We start from the raw sequence: 27,312 nt of genomic DNA, 5'->3' as shown, positions 1-27,312 counted from the left end.
CGTGATGGTGGTGTAGGGGCATCATTGTCGGTTTGGGTGCGACAGGGTGCAGCTTCAAAACTTATGATACGTGAATCAGCGAGGGGTCCTCCACACACAGAGAGTTTTGCCTATGCGAGAGAAATGTGATCAATAACTTTTCTTTTACTAAAATGTACACAATGACAAATTGCGAATAACTGTGTTTAATGGTATGAAATTCTTAGATATAATGGCCGCCTCTCCCATCGGTCCAGCTCCCACTAGCTGAGTGATGGGCAGGACTTTCATGCAGGTCAGCTGATGGGTCAGGTGACCTCTGAACCCTCCACAACGTGGCTGGATGAAGCTCAGGAGGGGAGCTGGATGAACCCACTGGTCGGGGAGCTGGATCAATCTGCAGGCCAGCACAATGGACCAGGTCATCATACGTAGAGAAGGTTGAAGCAAGGCGTCTGGACTTGTGGAGTGGTTGTTTAGTTTCTCCAATGTACAGATCAGAGCATTCCTCACTGCACTGGACTGCATATATCACATTGCTGTGTTTCTCCCTGGGAGTCTTGTCCTTCGGGTGAACCAGTCTCTGTCTCAGTGTTGTCATTGGTTTGAAATGGACCGGGATGTCATGGTTGTTGAAGATCCTGCAGAGTTTCTCTGATACTCCTGACACATATGGAATGGAGATGTTCTTTCTCCACCGGTTGTTGTCCTTCTTCTTGTTGTTGGGGGGGTCTTGTTTTTGTGGCTTTGATGAGTGCCCACTTGGGGTAGCCACAGGTTTTCAGGGCCTTCCTGATGTGGTGTTGTTCCTTCTTCTTCCCCTCTGAGCTGGTTGGTACAGTTTGTGCTCTGTGCTGCAGGGTCCTGATGACTCCCAGTTTGTGTTCAAGTGGGTGGTGTGAATCAAACAACAGGTACTGGTCCGTGTGTGTGGGTTACCTGTACACTTCCACATTGTCTGTAAAAGTTCCCATTGTACTGGAAACAAGTGGTGGTCAGGCAGAGGTCCAGCAGGTCACAGATGTGGTCTAGCGTGAGGTTGGTTCTCTCCTTGAGTGTGTTGTCTGGCGTGAGGCACATCCTTACCATCTCTGTGGCTTCTGATGTGGGGATGCAGGTGAACAAGGAGATGACATCAAATGAGACCATGGTGTCATCTGGGTCCATTTGGATCTTCTCCACCTTGTTCACAAAGTCCTGAGAATTGTGGATGTGATGTGGTGTGTCACCTACCAGTGGTGTCAGGAGTTCAGCCAAGTGCTTAGCCACGTTGTATGTGACTGAGTTTGTGCTGCTGACGATGGGTCTGAGGGGGACTCCTTCCTTGTGAATCTTGGGGAGTACATACAGATAGAGCTTGCGGTCCCTCTTCAGTGTCTCATATGTGGCCGTGTCACTGAGGAGATCTGTTACTTTGGAGTGTTAGTCCTGTCTGTTGAGGACTACTGTGCATCTTCCTTTGTCTGCTGATAAGATGGTGATGTCCCAGTCCTTCTGTAGTGTGATCAGGGACTTCCTTTCATCAATGGAGAGGTTGCATGGCAGTGCTTTAGCAATGGAGAGTGTGGCTGTGACCTTCAAGTGGAGTGGTTCAGCTTCTGTGTCTGTCAGGCTGTTGTTCTTGATGGCTGACTCTGTGACTCTCGGGGTCATGGCTGAAGCCAGTGTGCCATCATACATGACGCTGCCTCCTGAGGCCTCATCGCACAGCACGTCACCTGTGAATGCACCTCAGGAACAGACTCGGCAGAACCAAACCGCTCCAAAGGATCTGGACTCAGAGAGGGCTGAAGGTGAAGTATGCTGCAGAAAAAGTTGGAACTGGTGAACCTGAAGGTAAAATGAAGGATAAGAGGAAGAGTCCATCATGTTGTTTTTTTTTTTTGTTTTTAGGTTCAGACTCATTCCTCCCACTCCAAGCTGAGGTCACCCACAACGAAACGGTGGACCCCACCCTGACCTTTCACCTGCCTGAAAACAGTGAGCCTCACTCTCCTGTAGGTTCTGCAGCCAGCAGTGAACCTGAGGTTGAAACGCAGACTGATCCTTCTGTTGAGTCAGAACTGTTGTCACCTGAACACCTTCGAGTCAGACAAGCCTGACATAAGCATAAGGGGAGTTCCAGTTGGGTCCCACCAGAGACCTGCAGGACGTCTACCAGCAGAAGCACAGAGCTTTGCTTCAGAGATCCAAATGCAGAGTGGAGGGAATCAAAGCCAAAGCAGCTGTTCCCAAGGTTCCAGCTGAGATCCGAGCTCCATCTGCAGGCAGACAGAAGCCTGAAGCCAAAGACGCTCGTCCAGGCAGCTGTAAAGCAAACATGAAGTCAGAAGCTCCTCCACACAGGGCTGGTACCAAGCCAGCAGGAGCACAGGCTGAGACGTCTGGAGTCACCAGGCAGAAGAAGAACCCGCCTCCACCCATAGGTGTGTTAAAGTCCTTTGATTACCATGAGCTCTGCATTGATTAAACATTTTTACCTACAACACCATTTTAAAAACTTTAAAACTACTAATGGACTTGACTTTTTTTAACTTTTTTATGTTTTTTTATAATGTCCTTTTTTGGCGATCTGCTGTTTAGATTAAGAATTCTCTGAAAGATGGCTGAGATACGGACATGTGCTGCCGTCATATCCGTTGTCCTCTTAAACAGATTGGTTTGAGTGATTAAACATGTTTTTTGATAGCCATATTTAGACGTTTTTCTTAGGTTTGTTTAAGGTCAGGATATTTTGTTTAATTGATCCTTGAGGCAGTTTTTAATGTGTGATCAGAGTCGTGCACATCCTGTTCGGCCTGCTGACTTCAGATGTTTGTAGTTTTAGCTTTGGCCTCCTCTGCTTAGTAAACTTGTTTCAGTGAAATTTGCTGCAGGGTTTGTATTTACTGCTTCAGCACAGCAGGTAGATGTGAAATGACACATATTGCATGTTGCAGCTTCTTAAAGATGATTTGAAGCCACAAAAACAGCCTCATGTAACCCAGCTGTGATGATTGAAGGGCCTGAATATGACATGTCAGCTCTGCTGTTTCTGCACGTTCGCCTCCATCTTTTAATCTCAGTGTTCTCATCAATGTTCCAACCGCACACATGAGCCTGTGTTCTGATGGTTGTTTTGTATTCATTTTGTTTTTGCTTGTCATTTTTAGATTGTTTACTATATTCCTTCCTCTTATTTATTATTATTTAGCATTTTCTTTCCTCTCTCTCCCTCCTGTCCTTTCTGCTGTCCTTCCTCCCTCCTGTTCTCTGGTGCGCTTTGTAGTTCTGTCTTGATTTGTAGTCCTGTGTTCCCTGTTTCTTCCTGTTGTGTCTCTACTTCCTCCTGTTTTCCCACCTCTGTGATTACCTGCTCCTCCCTGATTGTTTCCACCTGTGTCTTGTCTTCCTCCTCCTTTTAATCATTGTTTGTCTTACCTGCGTGAGTGTCGTGTCCTCCTGTTTCGCTCCTTGGATTAATCGTTAGTTAGGTGTGTAATTTATTTCTTGATTATATTATTTTTCTCTACCTTGTTTTGGAGCTTAGTCTTTTAGTTTGTGCCCTGGCTCCTAGCTTCTTGTTGTAGCACCCTGGCTGAATATGCTCTGCATTTGGGTCCTACTTCTATCTCACCACACAACATGAACACGTCCTGCTTCTCACTGTGGATGTAGTAATGCCATTAATAGAATAGAATAGAATAGAATAGAATAGAATAGAATAGAATTTATTAATCCCTTTGGGAAGGTCCCTCCAACAGTCAGAGCAAGAGTTAAATAGAATAAAATAGAATAAAATAGAATATAGTGCAGTAAAAAAAATAAAAGATAAGAGGAATTATTTACAAACATTGCACAGCAGCATAGATGGTCATGTGATATAGTGCAGTAATGTAAAGGAATTATGTACAAAATTTGCACAGCAGCATAAATGGTAATGTAGTATAGTGCAGTAAATGTAAACAAACATTGCACAGCAGCATAGATGGTACAGATGGATTATTGCACATATAAATTATTGCACGTGTGTTGTATCAGGCGGGCTGTGCTCCTCCCTTCCTTCTCCCCCTCCTGCCAAAAGCAGAGTTGTAGAGTTTGATGGATCGGGGGACAAAGGAGTCTCTTGGGGAGGAGCAGCCTGTGGCTGTTCTGGCTCCTCTGAGCGCTGATGACAGTGTGCAGAGGATGACTGGCATCGTCCACAATAGCCAGGAGTTTTCTTAGTGTTCTCCTCTCTGCCACTGTCACCAGGGAGTCCAGCTTCATGCCGACCACAGAGCCAGCCCGCCTGATAAGTCTGTCCAGCCTGTTAGCACACCTTTTGTTTATGTTACCCCCCCAACAGACAACAGCATAAAAAGGTGTACTGGCCACCACAGACTGGTAGAACATCCACAGGAGTTTCCTGCAGATGTTGAAGGCTCCCAGTCTTCGCAGGAAGTACAGACGGCTCTGGCCCTTCTTGTACAGGTGATCTGTACAGCATGTCCAGTCCAGCTTGTTGTCCAGCCACAACCCGAGGTACTTGTAGTTGCCTACAATCTCCACCTCGTCGTTCCTGATAGTCATTGGACGTGGCTGTGGGCTGGACTTCCTGAAGTCGATGACCAGCTCCTTAGTCTTTGAGGTGTTAAGCTGGAGATGGTTCACCTGACTCCAGGTGACAAAGTCGCTGACTACACTTCTGTACTCATCCTCTCCATCATCCCTGATACACCCCACGATGGCTGTGTCATCTGCAAACTTCTGGATGTGACACGGTTCTGAGTTGTAGCAGAAGTCTGAGGTGTAAAGGGTGAAGAGGAAGGGGGCCAGCACCGTCCCCTGGGGAGCTCCAGTGCTGCTGATGACAGTGTCTGATGTGGTGTCCTTTAGTCTGACGTACTGCGGTCTCTCCGTGAGGTAGTCAGCAATCCAGGACACCAAGTAGTGGTCCACTGACATCTCCTTCAGTTTGTCCAGTAGCAGCAGGGGCTGGATGGTGTTGAAGGCACTTGAGAAGTCCAAGAACAGAATCCTCACTGTGCCCCTCCCTTTGTCCAGATGTGCTTGAACACGGTGTAGGAGGTAGAGAATGGCATCCTCCACACCCACACCTGCCCGGTAGGCAAACTGTAGGGGGTCCTGAGCCTGATGCACTTGGGGCTTGAGGAGGTCGAGGATGAGCCGCTCCATTGTCTTCATCAGCTGTGATGTGAGTGCCGCCGGTCTGTAGTCGTTCAGCTCCTGAGGGCAGATTCTCTTTGGAACTGGAACAACACAGGATGTTTTCCACAGGGTAGGCACTCTCCCCAGACTGAGACTGAGGTTGAAGACAATAATAAATACAATGCATAGTTTTTCTTTGCTTCTAGTACTGGCTTGGGGGTCACTTAGAGACATGTCTGATTGTAAAGGTTCTGTGTATCTTGAGGGTTGGTCTTCATCACTCGCAGTTGTTCAGTTAAGGTTAATCGAGGCTGATGAGTTGAATCACTTCATCACTAGAAAGCTGTAAATGTAACTTAGTAGTCAGCAAAGTAAGCACTTATCAGTCAGGACCACTTTTTATTTTGAAGTAAATCTGACACCTGTGCCTGACACTAGGGTTAGTGCATATTTATTAAAGGCTAATAGAATAGAATAGAATAGAATAGAATAGAATAGAATAGAATAGAATAGAAAATACTTTATTCATCCCAATATCACTATTGCAGCAGCAAAATACAGGCACTCAAGCAAACTTAAAAACTAAAAAATATCTAACGTTACAAATTAAACAGTATAAACATTATTTACAGGACAATAAAAAATAAAACATAGGTGCAGACGCAAAAATGTGCAAATTGTAATGCAGGTATACATATAAGTCTAAACCGGATTGTGCAATTTGGTGTGAAATGATATGATCTACAAGAACAACAGTGTGCAGTTTGAAGTTAAAAACCTAAACCTTGTGTAAAACCTGTCCTTACAGCAGTGAGTCTGTGTTATCTCTGGCACAGAGAGGAGGTGTTGTACAGTCTTACAGCATGAGGCAGGAAAGATTTCCTGTAGCGTTCTGTGACAGTGAAGCTGTCTGAGCCTTTTGGAAAAGGCGCTCCGTTGTCTGTCCAGTACAGGGAGGAGAGGGTGGTCGGGGTGATCCATGATGGATCACAGTTTGTTCAGTGTCCTCCTCTCCACCACTGCTTCAAATGTCTCTTGTCTGCAGCCAATGACAGAGCCGGCCTTCCTGATCAGTTTGTTCAGTCTGTTGGTGTCAGAAGGACTGAGCTGTGAGAGTGCTGCTATCAGCAAATCAGAGTTCAAATAAAGTGCAGAGCAGTGAGGGCTGGACCTGACTGCTGCTCTGATAAAGACATGAGCAGAGACGGCACATGAGGAAGACAGTGTGGAGGACGCACAGAGTGGACATGGGTCACAGAGCGCTGCTGCTGCTTCTGCCTCTCTGGAGCTCAGGTAGGACTCTGCTCCATGATGGACGTCTTTCTAATCAACTGTGTGATTGACACAATTGATTTTGATTATAGGATGTGTGTACAGGTGACAATAACCAAGGAAAACAACAAATTAAAATTGACAATGTGTAATGTTCCTTCTCTGATCTCCTCCTCAGGGCTCTGTGCTGACGACACACACAGTCCAACAGGTAAACAGAGGAACACATGACAGCAGCAGAAGTGTTGTTGTAGAATTCACTTCATGTGTTGGTCCTTTGTGCTTCTGTTGAACAGAGACTGATAAGGTCAGGTTGGTGGGAGGAGCCAGCCGCTGCACTGGTGTTCTGGAGGTAAAGAAAGATGGAGAGTGGAGAGCGGAGGAAGATCCTAACTTCTATCACATGACAGCAGCAGCTGCAGTGTGCAGCCAGCTGGACTGTGGCTCTGTTGTTTCTGTACAACGGGCACAGAGTCCACCCGGCAGAGCACAGATCCACTGTTCAGGTCAGTGTCTCTAACTTTGTCATGAAGTAGGAGACAAGAAGAATAAGCATATGTACAGTATTCTGTTAGACTGAATAAGCATACAGGTGTTGATCTGTAATATAATACCATATAAAGGTCCAGTGACACATTTATTGCTGTCCTCGTCACTGCCGTTGCTAGGCAATCAAACTATTGTTCTTCACCCTCTTTCTTCTTCTTCTTTTTTGTTCTTCCTTATGTTTTTTGGTGCAGCGTATCTTTAGCATACATTGACCAATTTTAGCCATTCAACTATCAAAATTGACATTCTGGGTCAACTTCAAGTTTTTTTTTTAAAAAAATGAATGAATGAAAAAATTTCGGTGTCATTTTTAACATTTTAGTCTTGAAACACTCATTAGATGCTGCTCTATCAAACTTGTATTCAGAATTTTCTAATTCCGAATCGTTTCCGCATGACAGGCTCTTGTGAGTGGTTTTTGAGGTCTGTTACCATGGTGACAGGCTGACACACAGAGGCATGCAAAGCTCTGAATCGCTCTGATTCTCCATCAGTTCAGAGCAATCCTTCACATCAGCGTTCAAAGTGTAGCGCCTCTCTAGCTTAACCGATTAACATGAGAGGTGGCTAACCTGAGTTCTTTAATTAACTTCTTTAAATGTACCTTATGTGTATTTTTTATTTTATTTTAACTCTCTCTCTCTCTACGGAGCAATACAAACCAGCAACAGAAAATAGGAATTATTACCCTTTCACTTAGCAGTTTATCAGGTAATTAATGCTTTACTTTTCTTTCAACATAAATAAAAGTGTTACCTGACTATACGAAACACCCAAAATGCACAATAACAACACTGGGGTTACTGGAAAAATAAAAAATGTTTACTCTCAATATAATTTCAAACCATAAACACTCTTAATCAAACAGCAAACGAAAAAATGTCAGCAGATAACAAACACTCCAGTAGACTAATTAAGGGCCCAAAATAAACAACCTTATTCTTTATAAGCCGGCAATGGTCAATAGTCATAAAAACCAAAACAAACGTTGCTGGCCAGGCCGTCGCTCGTGTGCGTTGTAGCCGAAAACAAATGGCTCCTTCGCCCGCAGGCAAAATAAATAAAGTCAAGGTACCTGTACGCTGATCTCACACACGTGTGCAGTCCAAACTCCGTCCCTACAGCAGAAGAGGAAACAGAAGACCCACACCAGCCACACCTTCTCCTCACTCGGTACAGCTTTGCAGAATGTTTGGTCCTGTTCTTCACGTCTAGGCTCCGCACCGCCACTTGCGCTCGCGGACCGCCAGCCTCCCAGCCAAGTCCCAGCACGAGAGTTAGCTACTGATTTAGCAGCTAACTAATTAGCCTTGATCTCCGTCGAATATTCCACCCGAACGGGAAAAACTCTAACACTGTCCAGTCTTCAGAAAGAGTCCGTGTTGAACACTTTCACCCGAATGGTGCCAGAGTCTATCAAAATCCATAAAACAGTCCAACTATCTCCATCGCTCCTCACACGCTCTTTACTTGCCAGTCTCCATCTTGTTCCTTCTTCTTCTCTCTAACTTCAACTTCAACTCCTCCCACTCTCCTTTGACCTCACACGTGATTCACTCACGTACAATGTTTATATATATATAAAAAATAAAACACAATCCCGTGTCATACACATTTTACAGGCCACTTCCAACATAAATAATATACATGCCAGCATAACAATAAATGCAATAAACAGTAAAATAAAACTATCAAAAAGAAAACACAATATCCTTATTGGCTAATGAATTTATCCCTTTATTTTAATCTACTGTATATCAACTCATGGACAAATTATATCCCAACCGGGTTACACCCTCCCCCATTTAAATGTCTGAGTGTCCTCATCAGACACAAATATATGGAGTATGGGCATAATAACTAAGTCTCTAGTGCGTTCCAATTTTTATGACAATACCCCGGTGCACTATGGTTAAAGGTCTGTCACTTGATTTACCCATCTCATCATATGAGAGTCTAATAACAGGCTTAATGACTCTTTTCGGTCTAGGCTCGGCTCTAGCCTCTAGTCCATCTTCCGGAATCTCATCGAAAGCGTCAGCTCTACCAGATCCCATGGGTTCATTATCAGAGCAGCCTTCCTCCTCCTCCCAATCTGAGATTTCATCCATAGTCACTTCAGGATCTCTGTCATGCTCTTGTTCATAACCAGGTGTTGTTTCAGGGCCATGACTATGCTCTGGTACAGAGTCAGGTTCCACATCCATCGCTGGCTGATCAGTTTTTACCACATTATGAGTGGACTTTGCCTGGCTAGCTCTGTGAGTAACAAAATACTCCATGTCAGAGGACGAGTCAGAGAACTCCTGAAACCTTTGTGTCTCTGGAACCACTTCCCTTGGTTTCCTTTTTTGACTATCAGCTCTGGTCTTGGGCTTGGCTGGCATGCTTTCTTCTTGCTGGATCGGTGGCATTCCCACAAACTGCCCAATAGGAAGAAGGTGGTCTCTATGAATGGTTTTGGTCCCTGATCTCCCATCCTCCCATTTTATTTTGAACACCGGCAAGTTTGGCATTTTCCCAATGACAACATAAGGTTCAGGGATCCACTTACTCTCCAGCTTGTGCTTGCCTCTCAAACCAAGGTTCCGGAGCAGAACTCGGTCCCCAATCTCCACAGATTGAAAGGTTACCCTACGATCATACAGCCTCTTGTTTCTTTGGTGCCTTTTGTCTGCGGCATCAGATGCTAGCTTATAAGCTTGCTTCAAGTCCTCTTTTAACTTGTTGACATAGCGGGTGTGACACACATCTTCTGTACCATCAGGGGATGTTCCAAAACATATGTCAACCGGGAGTTTCGGTTCTCGCCCAAACATCAGATGATAGGGGGAATAGCCAGTGGTATCGCATCTCGTGCTGTTGTATGCATGAACCAGATACGATACATGCTGGCTCCAACTACAGCTGGATCCATACTCCGCGAGACAAAGACATTTTTCCCCCCTGCAGACGTTACGCCCACAAAATGACGTCATTTTTTGTCTCTGACCGCCCGCTGATCTGCACTCCTGTGCACAGGGTCCGGGCCGAACTTTGTCTTTCAAGGCTGTGCGGCAGCCATGCTGTGATTGGTCGGAATTTATTGTGGGCGTGATGAAAGTGGAGAAGCGCAAGAGCCTCTCCAGGTATATAGGTAGGTGTATAAACAGCACTGATTCAACAGATTTAGATAAGACCATACCGGTTTTGCATGATGAGCAATAAAAGAAAGAAAGGCAAGTCAGGGTGATTTGTCACCAATAACTCCAGACAGCCATTCACACATACCAGATGGTGACTGTTATTACCATTCTATATACTCCTACATACCCGGGCATAATAGGCTTGTTAACAATGTCTGTATATCTTTGCTATTGTTACTTTTAATGTCGCATCTTCACAGCTCATCACCGGACAGTTTGAAGTATCGCAGGCATATTGGAACACAGTAGATGTGCAAATGTGGTCATAAAGGCACAAACACTGAATCTTTGCTATTGTTACTTTTAATGTCGCATTTTCACAACTCATCGCCGGACATCTCACGCTGTTGCAGGCACCCTCTCTGTATAATGCCCTCTTGCCATGGCACAAGTCCTTGTGGTGTGTTAAAAAACTCAGTAAAGTCTTTCCTAATAGTTTAGTGGGCGGGCCGTATGAGGAGTTCTGCACACACGCGTCTCGCGGAGTATGGTACCTCAGTGCGGAAAAGACCTTTTTTTTGTATCTCTTACCACCCGTGGAGTGCGTTCTCCGCTCTTTGTCTCGCAGAGTATGGAACAGCCTTACGTTTCTTTTCCCTACCCAGTATACCAAGCATGGAAATCAAAGTTCTGTTGAACCTCTCCGGTTGTGGATCCCCTTGTGGATGATAGGGTGTGGTACGTGACTTGCGTATCCCCATCAGATTCAGCAGTTCTCGGATCAGCTGGCTCTCGAAATCCCTTCCTTGATCAGAATGAATTCTCGATGGAAGTCCATAATGGACAAAATATTTTTCCATCAGGACCTTTGCCACAACCTGTGCTTTCTGACTTTTGGTGGGGAAAGCCTGAGCATATCTAGTAAAATGATCAGTGACCACTAACACATTACTTATGCCTTTAGAGTCTGGCTCCATTGAAAGAAAATCCATGCACACCAAATCCATAGGCCCACAGCTTGTGATTTGGTGTAATGGAGCAGCTCTCTGAGGGAGAGTCTTGTGGGTAACACACTCCCCACAGTTCCTGATATACTGTTCTACATCTACAGACATCTTTGGCCAAAAGAATCGGCTGCGGAGCAGGTCGACAGTTCTTTCCTGTCCAAGGTGCCCCAAGTCATCATGCATGGCCCGCATAACCATTTCTCGGAACTCACTAGGAAGAAGGAGCTGACTGACCTCCTCTCCGGATGGTCTTTTACTAAAACGGTACAGCAATCCATTTCTCACAGAAAGCTTCCCAGCTTCTCTTCTCAATCTTGCCAACTCGGGATTGACTGTTTTCTCATCAGCCCAGTATCCACTCTTTATTGCCTGTATAGCTGGTCCGATACTTTCATCGTCTTCCTGAGCCTTTCTTAGCCTCTCCCTAGGCAAGAGTTCAAGCGACCTTAGCTCCAAGTGGGTCGGGCAGGCATACAGCTCCGGCACACATTGTGAAGACACACCAAGCTGAGCGGCATATATGGGGACTGAATGGGGAGATTCAAGAATGCAGGCTCTCTGACACACAGTCTTGACCCCAGAAGGCGGTATAGTCACCCAACCATCTTCAGCCGCATCTGTCATGTTTCTTGACAATAGGTCGGCATCAACATTCTGCCGACCTGGTCGGTACTGGACATCAAACTCATACGTTGACAAAGCAGCCAGCCAGCGATGCCCTACTGCATTGAGCTTGGCTGTAGTCAGCACGTAGGTAAGAGGGTTGTTATCAGTGCGTACAGTGAATCTAGCTCCATATAAGTAGTCGTGGAACTTGTCAACCACGGCCCACTTGAGACAGGAACTCTAACTGATGTATGGGATAATTTCTCTCCGCTGTACTCAGTTTTCGGCTTGCAAAAGCGACGGGACGCATGCCTTCAGGGTGTTCTTGATAAAGCACTGCACCAAGTCCTTTCAAACTTGCATCAACATACAGTATGTAGGGTTGTTGTGGATTAGCAAAAGCCAAGACAGGAGCATGTGTCAAACAGTCAATAATCTTATGGAACGCGTCTGTGCAGGACTTATCCCATCTTTGCCCAAAGGGCTCTGACTCTTTCATGTAAACTTTGGTTGCGTCTGGGACTAGTTTCTTGCTCTTCTGTGTATGAGCATATCCCTTAGTGAGGTCTGTCAATGGCCTAACTATAGCAGAATAGTTCTGTATGAAACGTCTGTAATAGCCACAGAAGCCAAGGAATGACTGTAGCGTCTTCAAATTCACCGGCATGGGCCAGGCGGTGACAGCCTCTATTTTGTCTGGGTCTGGAGCAACACCTTCTGCAGACACTATGTGCCCCAGATACTTGACCCTTGGGAGACAGATCTGACACTTGTCGACTGAAAGTTTCAGCCCAACCTCTCCAAGCCGATCCAGTACCTTGAGCAGCCTTTCCTCATGTTCTTCGAGCTTTTTCCAAACACAATGAGATCATCAAGGTACACTAACACTTGGAGGAGATTCATATCTCCCACGGCTTTCTCCATTAACCTTTGAAAGGTTGCTGGCGCTCCAGTAATGCCCTGCGGCATCCGCTCAAACTGGAAAAATCCTAATAGGCAAATAAATGCCGTTTTCTCTTTGTCCTCCTCGGACATAGCAATCTGGTAGTAGCCTGAACGCAGATCGAGCACAGAGAACCATTGACTCCCAGTCAGGGCATTCAGAGCATCCTCAATGCATGGTGTAGTGAACTGATCAGGTATGGTTCGGCTATTCAACAGTCTGTAGTCTATGCACATCCTCACAGCTCCACTTTTCTTTCGAACAACCACTATTGGAGATGCATAGGGACTTCGCGACTCTTTCACTATGCCGGCCTGAAGCAGGTCTTGCAGATGCTTTCGTACATCCTCGATGTCTGCTGGGGCCAACCGACGGGAACGCTGACGGAAAGGCCTGGAATCCGCAAGACGGATTCTATGCTCCACCCCTCTGGCTAACCCTACATCCCACTCATGTGTCGAGAAAACATCAGATTTCTGAGCTAGTTTTTGTCTCAGCCTGTTCTTCCACTGTTCAGAAATAGGAGAGTCGCCAAAGTTTATCATGCTCGCATCAAAATCTGGGGAAACTTTCTCCTTAGGAGGAAGGGTAGCAACAGAATCAATGTGGAAGATGCTCCCCATCACTGTTCCCACAGGTATAGCAATCTCTCTCGGAGAGTCATTCTTAACCAGCACTCGAAAACTGTTGACCTCCAAGGCCTCGCTAGGGACAACCATGGAATGAACGAACACATCAGCGGGCAGGGTGGCTGCAGGTGAGGAGTCCATCATCAAGATTTCCTGCTCAATGGGTGTCTTCAGTTCAACGTTGCAGACTACCTGCGTATCACCCTCGGGTAATAAAAGCAATGGGCCTGGTCCCATCCACCGGACACAACCAGCTTCGTCGTCTTCAGGGACTGCCGCTGTAACACCCTCTGGTGTGACTGGATCTTCTTTCACACTAACCCGAAAGCCTAGTGCTCGCATGACCTCAGCTTTGTCCTTACATTGGTCCACCAATTGTCGGACATGGCTTGCATTGGTACCCACAATGACAGGAGTCTGGTCTCCAGCCCCCGGACTGGGACATATGAGGGCTAGGACAGTTACGTTGCGCCTTGTCTCTACCACCTCAGCTGGGTACTCCAGGTCTACTACCACATAACCACGATATGGGTAGCTGACCTCTGTCTCACTTAATCCCCACAGAGATAAACCAGATACTGGCCGGATTGGAACATCAGCCAAGTATTGCTGGTACCATGGCTCAAATATTATCGTCACCTGAGAGCCACTATCAAATAAGGCAGTGCAGGGCTGTCCATTAACTTTTAGCTGCACCAGGCTAGGCGGTCCAACCAACCCATCAGGAATTCCTGCATCCCCAGACACATCTGCCTCACTTTCCTTAACCTCACAGTTGACTGTACTAACTGTAGCATCACCTGACGACTGATGATTCTTTGTCAACTTCAGAGCTTGGATTAGTTTCTTGATAACCTTAGACTGGTTCTCTGGATTTTGACACTTCACTGCAAAATGCCCAGCCTCTCCACATCTGTAGCAAAAGTATTCTTCCAAACTTTTGTGTGATCTTGGTGGGGATTGCTTAGCTGAGTTGGATGTGGTTACTGCTGCAACATCTACAGTCTCCATCACTTTACCTTTGACCTTCTGCTGCAGGCGTTTTACCTGTTTCTTCAGCGCAGCTACTTCCCCATCTGCTTTTTGGGGAGGCTTCTCAGACTTAACTGAAATGTCCTGTATTGAGTTAGAAGCAACAGCAGTGACTAATGATTTAAGTTCTTTTACCTCGGACCTTAAATGCTGGATCTCAAGCTGCTTGGCCTCAACTGCTGGCTTTGCATGCACACTCTGCACAACAGTACTAAGCTTTCTTCGCGAAGCTTCATACTCTTCCTCTTTACGTATCTCCTTTAACAGTGTGAGAAATGTTGGGGGTTTATCTTTTCTCTCTCTCAGGCGGAGATTGACCAACATCAAGTCTGAAACTATAGCGCCACGCAACAACTGCTCTAACCTTACTTTGTCAGCACAGGTAGAGGGAAGACCACCTCTTTGTATTACTTGGTTTAACAACTGTTCTAGCTGTCTTAAGAAGTCAGAGAGCTTTCCTGCTGGTTGTTGCTGCAACAAACGAAAGGCAAAATACAACTCTTCTCCTGATTCTGCTGTCCCAAAAACATGTTCCAGTGCCTCTAAGCAGTCTCCTGGATTTATTTCAGGGTCACCTGCACGTGCCGCTTGAACAATATCAAGGGCTGGGCCCCTAAGACTTTCCATTACTCTCCGCCTCTTCTCTCTGAGAGAGCAGTCACTCTCTTCAACCATAAGCCGTGCCTGGCCGTGTAGGTAGCAATCCAGAAAATGTTCGTAGGCGGCGGTAAGCTCCATGGTCACTGGAGGCTTTAGTCTTGTTGAGTAAGTCACTTACAGCTCTCAGTATAGCTTCAGTGGATCTAACTTCAGCCTCCTTTTCAGGAACCAACAGGCGAAAGTCCTCCATGGGTCCACTTGTTGTCTGCTTCAAGCCAGATAACCCTGGGTCCTGTGCCACGGTTGGTGAGGCATCGTTCACAGTAACAACAAACCATGGCCCTCCACCCTCAATAGGAAACACTTCGAAAGGAACTTTATCCCTTGTCACAATTTCTTTGCACTCACACAAAACAAGGTACTGGTTGTGTCGCAGACTTAAATTGCGTCCTCTTACTCGCACACGTCCCAGACTCTTCACAGTTTGCATTGTTTCTTCAATGGCATCAGTATTGACATCTTCTTGCATGAGCACTAAAACCGCATGAGCCTCAACCAAGGATGCACCTCGACACCATCCTTTTAACTCTAATGCCAACTCAGCTCTAGTAGCCATGTTAACTGTAGACTATCTCTCAAAATAAATAAAGTCAAGGTACCTGTACGCTGATCTCACACACGTGTGCAGTCCAAACTCCGTCCCTACAGCAGAAGAGGAAACAGAAGACCCACACCAGCCACACCTTCTCCTCACTCGGTACAGCTTTGCAGAATGTTTGGTCCTGTTCTTCACGTCTAGGCTCCGCACCGCCACTTGCGCTCGCGGACCGCCAGCCTCCCAGCCAAGTCCCAGCACGAGAGTTAGCTACTGATTTAGCAGCTAACTAATTAGCTTTGATCTCCGTCGAATATTCCACCCGAACGGGAAAAACTCTAACACTGTCCAGTCTTCAGAAAGAGTCCGTGTTGAACACTTTCACCCGAATGGTGCCAGAGTCTATCAAAATCCATAAAACAGTCCAACTATCTCCATCGCTCCTCACACGCTCTTTACTCGCCAGTCTCCATCTTGTTCCTTCTTCTTCTCTCTAACTTGAACTTCAACTCCTCCCACTCTCCTTTGACCTCACACGTGATTCACTCACGTACAATGTTTATATATATATAAAAAATAAAACACAATCCCGTGTCATACACATTTTACAGGCCACTTCCAACATAAATAATATACATGCCAGCATAACAATAAATGCAATAAACAGTAAAATAAAACTATCAAAAAGAAAACACAATATCCTTATTGGCTAATGAATTTATCCCTTTATTTTAATCTACTGTATATCAACTCATGGACAAATTATATCCCAACCGGGTTACAAAAGCAATGCTTCAGTTGCAGCAATCAAACATGCATTTTCTTCAGGAAATGTCCTTTTCTAGTTTCCTTTGTAAATCTAACTATACCCCTGTTTATTTTGACAATGGGGAAATCCTTATTGAGGTTAAAAATAAGTTGTCCAATCTACTCAATATAGTTATGTCAACAGTTTCCACATAACTTTATTGTGTTTTAATACCATGATTACAGAGGAAATAACTAACTTATGTGAAACCAACAAGGCTGTATTAAGGCATTTTAATATAATCTGGTCAAGTGAAATTAATTGATCGGGCTGTGTTCAACTAAGCAGACATTTATTACACTGTCAGAACTCAGCTGCATTTAGTAACACCAACTGAACAGCTACACTGTAAAACACAATAAGTTGACATTACCTCGGTCCCTGAATGGAGGATTTGCACCATGGGTGAGGCTGGTTGGGGGAGCAGTAAAATGTCTACAGACAAAGAAAAACTCTGACTGCCCTGATTTTACAGTATCACTCAGCAAATCAATACTGCAGCTAACCAGAAGGTTTCACTGGCAGGGGGTTGGTCTTTGAAGCAGCAGGAGGCCTCAAAGCTTCACAAGGCTTCATCCACCCATCGCCAATAAAAACCCTTTAAATGCACCGATGTGCTGAAACCTTTCTTCCAGCTTTCACTTCACTGTGCGGCCGTCATCAAAGGGGGACTGTGCTGCCCCCTAGTGTCTTTGCTGACTGTACTAAGTTACATTTAAAGCTTTCTAGTAAAGAAGGTGACTCAGCTCATCACCTGACCTTAACTGAAAAACTGTGAGTGATGAAGATCAACTCTCAAGACACACAGAAATCTGACACCTGTGCCTGACACTAGGTGGCAGCACTCCTCTTCTCAGCTACAGATGTTAGTGTGTCTAGTTCAGCACCCACTACTGAACCAGTTAAAATGAAAATGGATCACATGTTCTGTCTGTCTGTCCTTCTGCATCCACAGACTCTGTCAGACTGGTTGAAGGGACTAACGTGTGTTCAGGCAGACTGGAGGTGAAGTCTGACCAGTCCTGGTCCTCAGTGTGTGAAGATGACTTTAACCTGCAGAATGCAGAGGTGGTCTGCAGGGAGCTCGGCTGTGGGGCTCCTTCGGTCTTCAAAGGGGGACTCTATGGAGCAGCAGAGGATCCAGTGTGGATGAGGAGGTTCCAGTGTGGAGGCCATGAGTCTGCTCTGCTGGACTGTGGAAGCTCACAGTCCACAGAGAACAGCTGCTCAGCTGGAAAAGCTGTTGGACTCACCTGCTCAGGTACAGCTGCAGCTTTCATTTCAGGTTCTGAACTTCTCCTCTGTTTCAATCACTTTCACTAATCAATCACTTTGATCAGATCATGTCAATGTCCGCCTGGTGGGAGGAGCTAACCGCTGCTCTGGTAGACTTGAGGTGAAACACAATGGAGAGTGGAGGGAAGTCGACATCTTGTACTCTGAGTGCACCCTGAAGGAAGCAGCTGTGATATGTGGACAGCTGGACTGTGGCTCCCCAATTTCAACATCAAAGAAGGTTTATTACTCACCAACACCTGTGTGGTTGATCACACCTTCCTGTGTTCAGTCCAAAGCTTCCATTAAAGAATGTGTCCTTCGTGGTGATAATGCCTCCTCCATCTTGAAAATCACCTGCTCAGGTAGAACCAGCTGTTTCTGACAATAAGTACCAGGCTAAAAGGGATGAGGGGACACATTTGTTTTGCTGCTGGATGTAGTGATGACGTTTATATTTAACCAGGGAAAGAAGTGCACAGTTCTATCACAGAGGACATGTTTGTTGGGAGGCAGTTAAAGGGAGTCATTTCTTTATCAGCACTGTGGTAAAAGGTTTAACACTCCTTTAGAAGAATTTAAAAAGAGCTTCCAAACAAGCTGCCATGTTGGTACTGAATTGAAAGTGTTTGTCAGAGTCAGACAGGAAGAGGTCACATGTTCTGTCTGTCTGTCCTTCTGCATCCACAGACTCTGTCAGACTGGTTGAAGGGGCTAACATGTGTTCAGGCAGACTGGAGGTGAAGTCTGACCAGTCCTGGTCCTCGGTGTGTATAGATGACTTTAACCTGCAGAATGCAGAGGTGGTCTGCAGGGAGCTCGGCTGTGGGGCTCCTTCGGTCCTCCAGGGGGACGTGTATGGAGAAGTGGAGCCCCTGGTGTGGTCCAAAGAGTTCCAGTGTGGAGGCCATGAGTCTGCTCTGCTGGACTGTGGAAGCTCACAGTCCACAGAGAACAGCTGCTCAGCTGGAAAAGCTGTTGGACTCACCTGCTCAGGTACAGCTGCAGCTTTCATTTCAGGTTCTGAACTTCTCCTCTGTTTCAATCACTTTCACTAATCAATCACTTTGATCAGATCCTGATGATGTCCGCTTGGTGGGAGGAGCTAACCGCTGCTCTGGTACACTAGAGGTGAAACACAATGGAGAGTGGAGGGAAGTGAATTCCATATACCCCGACTGGACCCTGAAGGCAGCAGCTGTAGTGTGTGGATGGCTGGACTGTGCCTCTGTAGTTTCAACAACAGTCAGATCTTCTGGACGACGACCTGTGTGGACCATCATTGCTTCCTGCATTCAGAATGAATCTATCATCAAGGAGTGTGTTCTGTGGACCTCTGTGAGCTCCTCCAGCCTGGAAATCTCCTGCTCAGGTAAGTCCATGAATGTCTCTCATGGTAAAGTGATGTTACTGTGTTCCATTGTCCACAGTTGATGACATCACACTGACCTGTAACACTCTCCACAGACTGCACCTTGATGATGCTGTTTCATGTGTTGATTTAAATTTGAATCTTATTTGTATAGCGTCTTTTAGATGGGAGGGGAGGTGGTGAGGCTGTGCAGTGGATCATGTTGGATCAGATACAGGTGGCTGCTCCTCCTCCTCGGCCTGGGCCTCAAAGAATGCAATAGCTGAAATGAGTGGAGGGGGTTGATTTGTTCAGACTAACATGCTCCTCACAACAATCAATCAATTCGATCAATGACCACATTATTTATTAACAGTGATTTAGACAAACAAGTTCTGATATTTAACCATCCACGTCTGACAGGTGTTTGGTTGTAACTGTGTGGTAATGTTTATTTTGTGCTGTGAGCTTGGTAAGGAAAGACGGGGAGCAGACACTGTTTATGTTAGTGTGTGTTTACATTTTTAATGGAGGGCAGCAGAGACAGCGGAGAAGCAGGTATAACTGTGACCCTGCCTCCTGGACTTGACCCTGGATCGTCACAGGGTTTGGCGACTAAAACATCAGCCAAATGGGGCTCTTATTGTCTCCACCCGATCTCCACAACACACCTTCCTGACTCGTACACATCACACTAGCTCCTGCTACAGTGATGTCTGTCTGTCCTTCTGCATCCACAGACTCTGTCAGACTGGTTGAAGGGACTAACATGTGTTCAGGCAGACTGGAGGTGAAGTCTGACCAGTCCTGGTCCTCAGTGTGTGAAGATGACTTTAACCTGCAGAATGCAGAGGTGGTCTGCAGGGAGCTCGGCTGTGGGGCTCCTTCGGTCTTCAAAGGGGGACTCTATGGAGCAGCAGAGGCTCCAGTGTGGATGAGGAAGTTCCAGTGTGGAGGCCATGAGTCTGCTCTGCTGGACTGTGGAAGCTCACAGTCCACAGAGAACAGCTGTTCAGCTGGAAAAGCTGTTGGACTCACCTGCTCAGGTACAGCTGCAGCTTTCATTTCAGGTTCTGAACTTCTCTTCTGTTTCAGTCACTTTCACTAATCAATCACTTTGATCAGATACTGATGATGTCCGCTTGGTGGGAGAAGCTAACCGCTGCTCTGGTACACTAGAGCTGAAACACAATGGAGAGTGGAGGGAAGTTACAGGCCAATACTACGACTGGACCCTGAAGGAAGCAGCTGTAATATGTCGACTGTTGGACTGTGGCTCCCCAATTTCATCAGCACTGAAGAAAAATATCATGCATGAACCTTTATGGGGGATCAGACCTTCATGCATCCAGTCTAAAGCTACAATGAGGGAATGTGTAGAAGAAAACAGTGTGTTGTCTTTCACCCAGAACCTCACCTGCTCAGGTAAGTCCATGAATGTCTCTCATGGTAAAGTGATGTTACTGTGTTCCATTGTCCACAGTTGATGACATCACACTGACCTGTAACACTCTCCACAGACTGCACCTTGATGTTGGCTAGCAGCAGCAGATGCTAGTTGTCTTACTGTCTCCCACCTTTCCTCCGACTTTTTACTACCCAGTTATGAAAATGGACCACATGTTCTGTCTGTCTGTCCTTCTGCATCCACAGACTCTGTCAGACTGGTTGAAGGGACTAACGTGTGTTCAGGCAGACTGGAGGTGAGGTCTGACCAGTCCTGGTCCTCAGTGTGTGAAGATGACTTTAACCTGCAGAATGCAGAGGTGGTCTGCAGGGAGCTCGGCTGTGGGGCTCCTTCGGTCTTCAAAGGGGGACTCTATGGAGCAGCAGAGGCTCCAGTGTGGATGAGGAAGTTCCAGTGTGGAGGCCATGAGTCTGCTCTGCTGGACTGTGGAAGCTCACAGTCCACAGAGAACAGCTGCTCAGCTGGAAAAGCTGTTGGACTCACCTGCTCAAGTTGAGGAGGAGCTGCAGCTTTGAGACAGTTTACTGGTCGACTTCCTCTCATCATTATTTCCATGTTTCTCCTCAGACAATATCAGGCTGGTGGGAGAGAACAGTCGCTGCGCCGGTGAACTGGAGGTGAACGTGAACAGAGTGTGGAGACCTGTGTTTGTTAATGATGAATGGAGCTCTGCAGCTGCAGCATGTGTGCAGCTCGGTTGTGGTTCTGCTGTGTCAGCACGTAAAACAGAAGGTTCTTCAATCAGACCTGTGTGGAGGATCAGCTCCTCCTGTGTCCGGCCAGCATCTGTACTCCAGGAGTGTGTACTGTTGAATGCAAGGATAAGAAACAGTCTTAGTCTCACAGTGATCTGTTCAGGTGATCCTCTCACTCTGTGTGTGTCTCAGTGTCTTCTGTCTGCTTCCTCATGTATGAATGCATGGATCTTCTATGTTCCACTCCACACAGTCCTTCAGCATCGACACACACGGCAGCTTTGACTCAACACATCCTTTCATTTCTCTGCTAGTTTGGCTAATCTTCTCCTCTCTGTTCATAGAGCTGCTCGCTCGCCCAAACATCTCCCTCTCTTACTCCACTGACGGGGTCTCCCAGGCCGAGCAGCAGGGCTTTTGGGTGCTCATTGGCTCCACCTTCGGCATCATGTGCTCCGTCGAAGCGCAGTACCAAGGAGGTTCCTTCCAGCTGATGTTCACGTCCTCCAACACAGCACAGAACTACACCCTGCCAGCTGTCAATCACTCCGCCCTCTTCCTGTTCTCTGCTGCAGACCACACCCACCGAGGAACCTACACCTGTGTTTATCACAACCACGTTTGGTCCCTTGACTTCTCCTCTGTGAGCCAGCCGCGCTCTCTGGCCGTCTTAGGTAACTTCATAGAGTCCAGCAGGAGCTGTGACGGCCACAGGATAGTTTCAGTGCTGAAGGAAATGACTGTGACAGCACATGACCACATCACGTGTCTCCATCTGTTTCAGCCCCTCTGACAGAGCTGATCATCAGGGTCACTGTGGTCCTGCTGGCTATGACGTCCTCCATCACTGCCATCTGCTGCTACTATAAGGTACTGCACGTGTTGTGTCTGATGTGTTCAGTTGAAGGAGAAACGTCAATTCAGTGATTATAAGACGTTATAATCACTCGTATCTTTCAGCCGAAGCTAGACTGACCAGAGAGCAGAGATGATGGTCTTGGAGGATCCAGAACTGAAGGCTGGAGGAAAGAGTCGGACCTCCAGACCTCTTTGACCCTGAAGAGGACCTGAACCCCCCTGAGTGTGTCTGCTGAGCTCCAGGACGCCATGACATCACCGTTAGTGTTCCAGGTGCAGCTCAGCTCTCATATTTCTCATGATTCATGGAACGTGTGTGTTGTTCCTTCACACAGTTGTTGTACATCATGTAAATACTGACAGCAGATGGAGATGAGCCCTCTGATGAGTCCATTTTAATTTGATTCCTAATTGCTGTATTTCTTTTGATTCTCTTGTAGCGCTTAAATACTCGGTGCTTTATGAATACAATGCATTATTATCATTGATAATCATAATAAAGAGTTTTGCAGTGGTTGAGTGAGTGAGTCCTGTTCTTATAGAGTGTGTCAGCTGCTCCTCTCTGGTCACACCTGTTACAGAATATAGTTTTATCAATAAAGGGCGGAAATAACATTAAACACTATTCAGAATGGGTCAAATCAAATGTTCTTTTAATGAAACATTCATGATCATTTACACATGTACAAAAAAGGCAGTTAATGTATTTTTAGAGATGACAGACTGGAGATCATTGATGACGTGAGCTCATAAAGTCTGATGACATGAAAGCTTTTAGTTTTGTTGTTACTCAACTATCTGCTAAATAAATCAAGTGAATAAATCAAGACACTGATTGGATGTACTGATAAAACGAGGCGGTCGTGCCTTCACCTGGAACCAGGTGTCCTTGGTGCGTCCTGGGAGAACGAAGCGTGATGGTGGTGTAGGGGCATCATTGTCGGTTTGGGTGCGAGAGGGTGCAGCTTCGAAACTCATGATATGCAAATCAGCGAGGGGTCCTCCACACACACACACAAACAGAGAGTTGTGCCTATGCAAGAGAAACGTGATCAATAACTTTTCTTTTACTAAAATGTACACAATGACAAATTGCGAATAACTGCGTTTAATGGTATGAAATTCTTAGATATAATGGCTGCCATGGTGTCTTTCTGAGTGCTGTGATAAGACATGCAATTTTAGCAGAATGACTGAACAGTCATCACATCACCAGCTGAAATGAATCTTGTTTTTCTAAAATTTTAAAATATATCTAATAATGTAATTATATGTTTATATAATGATATGTATTTCAGTATGATTCATATAGTTATGCTTTGGTGATAACTGTTGAAGGATCTTTATTCTTCATATTTAGGCTACATGCAGGTAGGTGTTAGACTTTTATAAAAGTATCTTAGTCATGCTGTTTCACCTACATGATTCACAAAGAGCCATGGCTGTCACAAGGAGCATCGCTGACATGATTGTGAAGTTAAAATTTCAAACTTATACAGTTCTGCACTTTTGTTTGCAGCTTGATTTACTTAACAAATGTTTCTTGTGTATTATTATTCTGCTAATCACGATAATCTATTTAAAGGCAAAAAGAAGGAAAAAAATAATTATTTATGATCATGAAATTTCAAAGTAAAAGTATTGGTATTGGTATCGGTATCGGCGATAATGGCCCTGTATTTACTTGGTATCGGATCGATACTGACATCTTCAGTATCGCCCACCCCTACAAACTACTGACGAGAGCCTTCATCAGAGGAAGACACTGATTGGATGCACTGATAAAACAAGGCGGTCGTGCCTTCACCTGGAACCAGGCGTCCTGGGTGCGTCCTGGGAGAACGAAGCGTGATGATGGTGTAGGGGCATCATTGTTGGTTTTGGTGCGACAGGGTGCAGCTTCAAAACTCATGATACACGAATCAGCGAGGGGTCCTCCACACACACACACAAACAGAGAGTTTTGCCTATGCGAGAGAGAATCATGATCAATAACTTTTCTTTTACTAAAATGTACACAATGAAAAATTGCGAATAACTGCGTTTAATGAAATGCTTAGATATAATGGCCGCCTCTCCCATCGGTCCAGCTCCCACTGGCTGAGTGGTGGGCAGGACTTTCATGCAGGTCAACTAATGGGTCAGGTGACCTCTGAGCCCTCCACAACATGGCTGGATGAAGCTCAGGAGGGGAGCTGGATGAACCCACTGGTCGGGGAGCTGGATGAATCTGCAGGCCAGCACAGTGGACGCTTAGGTACAGAGGGGTCCAAGACTTGTTGATGAAGATTCTCAGTGATCCAGGTCATCATACGTAGAGAAGGTTGAAGCAAGGCGTCTGGACTTGTAGAGTTTTCTTCTAGCTTTCTTCTTTTCTTTCTTAGTTTCTCCAATGTACAGATCAGAGCATTCCTCACTGCACTGGACTGCATATATCACATTGCTGTGTTTCTCCCTGGGAATCTTGTCCTTTGGGTGAACCAGTCTCTGTCTCAGTGTTGTCATTGGTTTGAAATGGACCGGGATGTCATGGTTGTTGAAGATCCTGCAGAGTTTCTCTGATACTCCTGACACATATGGAATGGAGATGTTCTTTCTCCACCGGTTGTTGTCCTTCTTCTTGTTGTTGGGGGTCTTGATTTTGTGGCTTTGATGAGTGCCCACTTGGGGTAGCCACAGGTTTTCAGGACCTTCCTGATGTGGTGTTGTTTCTTCTTCTTCCCCTCTGAGCTGGTTGGTACAGTTTGTGCTCTGTGCTGCAGGGTCCTGATGACTCCCAGTTTGTGTTCCAGTGGGTGGTGTGAATCAAACAACACGTACTGGTCCGTGTGTGTGGGTTTCCTGTACACTTCCACATTGTCTGTAAAAGTTCCCATTGTACTGGAAATAAGTGGTGGTCAGGCAGAGGTCCAGCAGGTCATAGATGTGGTCTAGCGTGAGGTTGGTTCTCTCCTTGAGTGTGTTGTCTTGTGTGAGGCACGTCCTTACCATCTCTGTGGCTTCTGATGTGGGGATGCAGTTGAACAAGGAGATGACATCAAATGAGACCATGGTGTCATCTGGGTCAATTCGGCTTCTGTGTCTGTCAGGTTGTTTTTCTTGATGGCTCACTCTGTGACTCTCGGGGTCATGGCTGAAGCCAGTGTGCCATCATACATGACGCTGCCTCCTGAGGCCTCATCGCACAGCACGTCACCTGAGAATCCACCTCAGGAACGGACTCGGCAGAACCAAACCAATGGATCTGGACTCAGAGAGGGCTGAAGGTGAAGTATGCTGCAGAAAAAGTTGGAACTGGTGAACCTGAAGGTAAAATGAAGGATAAGAGGAAGAGTCCATCATGTTGTTTTTTTGTATGTTTTTAGGTTCAGACTCATTCCTCCCTCTCCAAGCTGAGGTCACCCACAACGAAACGGTGGACCCCACCCTGACCTTTCACCTGCCTGAAAACAGTGAGCCTCACTCTCCTGTAGGTTCTGCAGCCAGCAGTGAACCTGAGGTTGAAACGCAGACTGATCCTTCTGTTGAGTCAGAACTGTTGTCACCTGAACACCTTTGATCAGAGAAGCCTGACCGGCATAAGGAGAGTTCCAGTTGGGTCCCACCGGAGACCTGCAGGACGTCTACCAGCAGAACTGCAGAGCTTTGTTTCAGAGATCCAAACGCAGAGTGGAGGGAATCAAAGCCAAAACAGCTGTTCCCAAGGTTCCAGCTGAGATCCGAGCTCCATCTGCGGGCAGACAGAAGCCTGAAGCCAAAGACGCTCGTCCAGGCAGCTGGAAAGCAAACATGAAGTCAGAAGCTCCTCCACACAGGGCTGGTACCAAGCCAGCAGGAGCACGGGCTGAGACATCTGGAGTCACCAGGCAGAAGAAGAACCCGCCTCCACCCATAGGTGTGTTAAAGTCCTTTGATTACCATGAGCTCTACATTGATTAAACATTTTTACCTACAGCACCATTTTGAAAACTTTAAAACTACTAATGGACTTGACTTTTTTTTTTTAACTTTTTTATGTTTTTTTTTATAATGTCCCTTTTTGGCGATCTGCTGTTTAGATTAAGAATTCTCTGAAAGATGGCTGAGATACAGACATGTGCTGCCGTCATATCTGTTGTCCTCTTAAACAGATTGGTTTGAGTTTTTGATAGCCATATTTAGAAGTTTTTCTTAGGTTTGTTTAAGGTCAGGATATTTTGTTTAATTGATCCTTGAGGCAGTTTTTAATGTGTGATCAGAGCCGTGCACATCCTGTTCGTCCTGCTGACTTCAGATGTTTGTAGTTTTAGCTTTGGCCTCCTCTGCTTAGTGAACTTGTTTCTGCAACCATTAAAACAGTACTTGTGTAACCTACTTCTGTTTCCCCCTCAGTGGCTGAATCCAGACTAAAAAGGGTGGATGAGGTGAAGCTCTGCTCCACAGAGCAAAGGAAGAAGAATCTCGCGGAGATGCACCAGAGAACTCAGAGGTACTGCACCACCACTGACCTCTACCCCTCTCCTTTAGCAGTGAATATGTTGTTGTGTGTTCACGGTGTGTGTGTGTGCAGACTGTACGAGCAGCTGGACGAGGTGAAGCATCAAAAAGCCCTGAAGAGCAGGCAGGAGGATTATGCAAAAAACAGACTGAAGGCCAAAGAGTTCCACAAGGTAAAAACCAGTGAGTCTCAGTGAGTTGCAGGGACCAGACCTGCAGGACTCAAAGTGTTTTTGTGTCTCTCCACAGAAAACTCTGCAGAAGCTTCATGCCAAACAGACCCGACTGTGAAGGATTGTCAGTGTGTCCTTGTTTTACTTTGAATATTTAATTTATAGTTTTATCAATAAAGAATTTAAGTTATTTGAACCCAGTTCTTCATTTGGATCAGCAGGAGCAGACTGTACTGTGAATTTCACACATAAGCAGACTGGTGGAGCCCGGACAGGCGGTGTCCCTGCAGTGGAGGTCGTGTGGGGTCACGCTGATATGATTCACAATTCAAAGAATCATAGTCCGTCTGTGCTGCTCCTCCTGGTCAGCTGCAGACATGTCGACATATACATGATTTAAAACGATCCAATGGCAACCAGAAAGTCTCATCTTAGTCTGCGAGTCCCTGACCGACTGCTCCGTCTGCTCTTTCCTAACAACTCGCAAGTCAAGTTTGTGTCATCTCTGATTGTTGAACAGAGCGTCTGTGTCTCCATGTTTAAATCATGAACTTTATTAACAGCTACTGCTTCAAAGTGGTGCACAGCCCCACCATCAGCCACCTCGCTGCGGAGGTTTTTAAACTTGAAGACTTCACAGTGAATTTGCTGCAGGGTTTGTATTTACTGCTTCAGCACAGCGGGTAGATGTGAAATGACACATGTTGCATGTTGTAGCTTCTTAAAGATGACTTGAAGACA

General features: G+C 46.0%; 3 protein-coding genes and 1 long non-coding RNA gene across 5 annotated transcripts in view; 3 read left to right on the top strand and 1 right to left on the bottom strand.

Moving 5' to 3' along the window:
* Window positions 1-27,312, bottom strand: part of LOC114444601 (scavenger receptor cysteine-rich type 1 protein M130-like) — a 902,860-nt gene that overhangs the window by 530,398 nt on the left and 345,150 nt on the right. The window lies entirely within an intron of this gene.
* Window positions 2,248-26,767, top strand: LOC114444641 (centrosomal protein of 295 kDa-like). Of its 2 annotated transcripts, none has more exons than XM_028419373.1 (4): window positions 2,248-2,405; window positions 26,294-26,390; window positions 26,472-26,571; window positions 26,648-26,767. In XM_028419373.1, exons 1-4 carry the CDS (start codon window positions 2,300-2,302, stop codon window positions 26,687-26,689), a joined length of 345 nt encoding a protein of 114 aa, XP_028275174.1. In that variant the 5' UTR covers window positions 2,248-2,299; the 3' UTR covers window positions 26,690-26,767. The 2 variants fall into 2 exon arrangements, with proteins under 2 accessions (XP_028275174.1, XP_028275173.1); XM_028419372.1 differs by lacking the exon at window positions 2,248-2,405 and adding an exon at window positions 25,660-25,817.
* Window positions 6,287-6,770, top strand: LOC114444651 (uncharacterized). The gene is made up of 3 exons (XR_003671579.1): window positions 6,287-6,402; window positions 6,560-6,592; window positions 6,678-6,770. It is a non-coding gene; the product is annotated as an uncharacterized LOC114444651 (long non-coding RNA).
* LOC114444637 (scavenger receptor cysteine-rich type 1 protein M130-like) lies at window positions 6,765-17,629 on the top strand. Its single transcript, XM_028419367.1, has 2 exons — window positions 6,765-6,887; window positions 17,231-17,629. Exons 1-2 carry the CDS (start codon window positions 6,785-6,787, stop codon window positions 17,596-17,598), a joined length of 471 nt encoding a protein of 156 aa, XP_028275168.1. The 5' UTR covers window positions 6,765-6,784; the 3' UTR covers window positions 17,599-17,629.

Source organism: Parambassis ranga, chromosome 13 (assembly GCF_900634625.1).
Source record: "Parambassis ranga chromosome 13, fParRan2.1, whole genome shotgun sequence".
NCBI lineage: Eukaryota > Metazoa > Chordata > Actinopteri > Ambassidae > Parambassis > Parambassis ranga.
The sequence above is the reverse complement of the archived record's forward strand: the minus strand, read 5'-3'. Positions and strand labels throughout refer to the sequence as shown.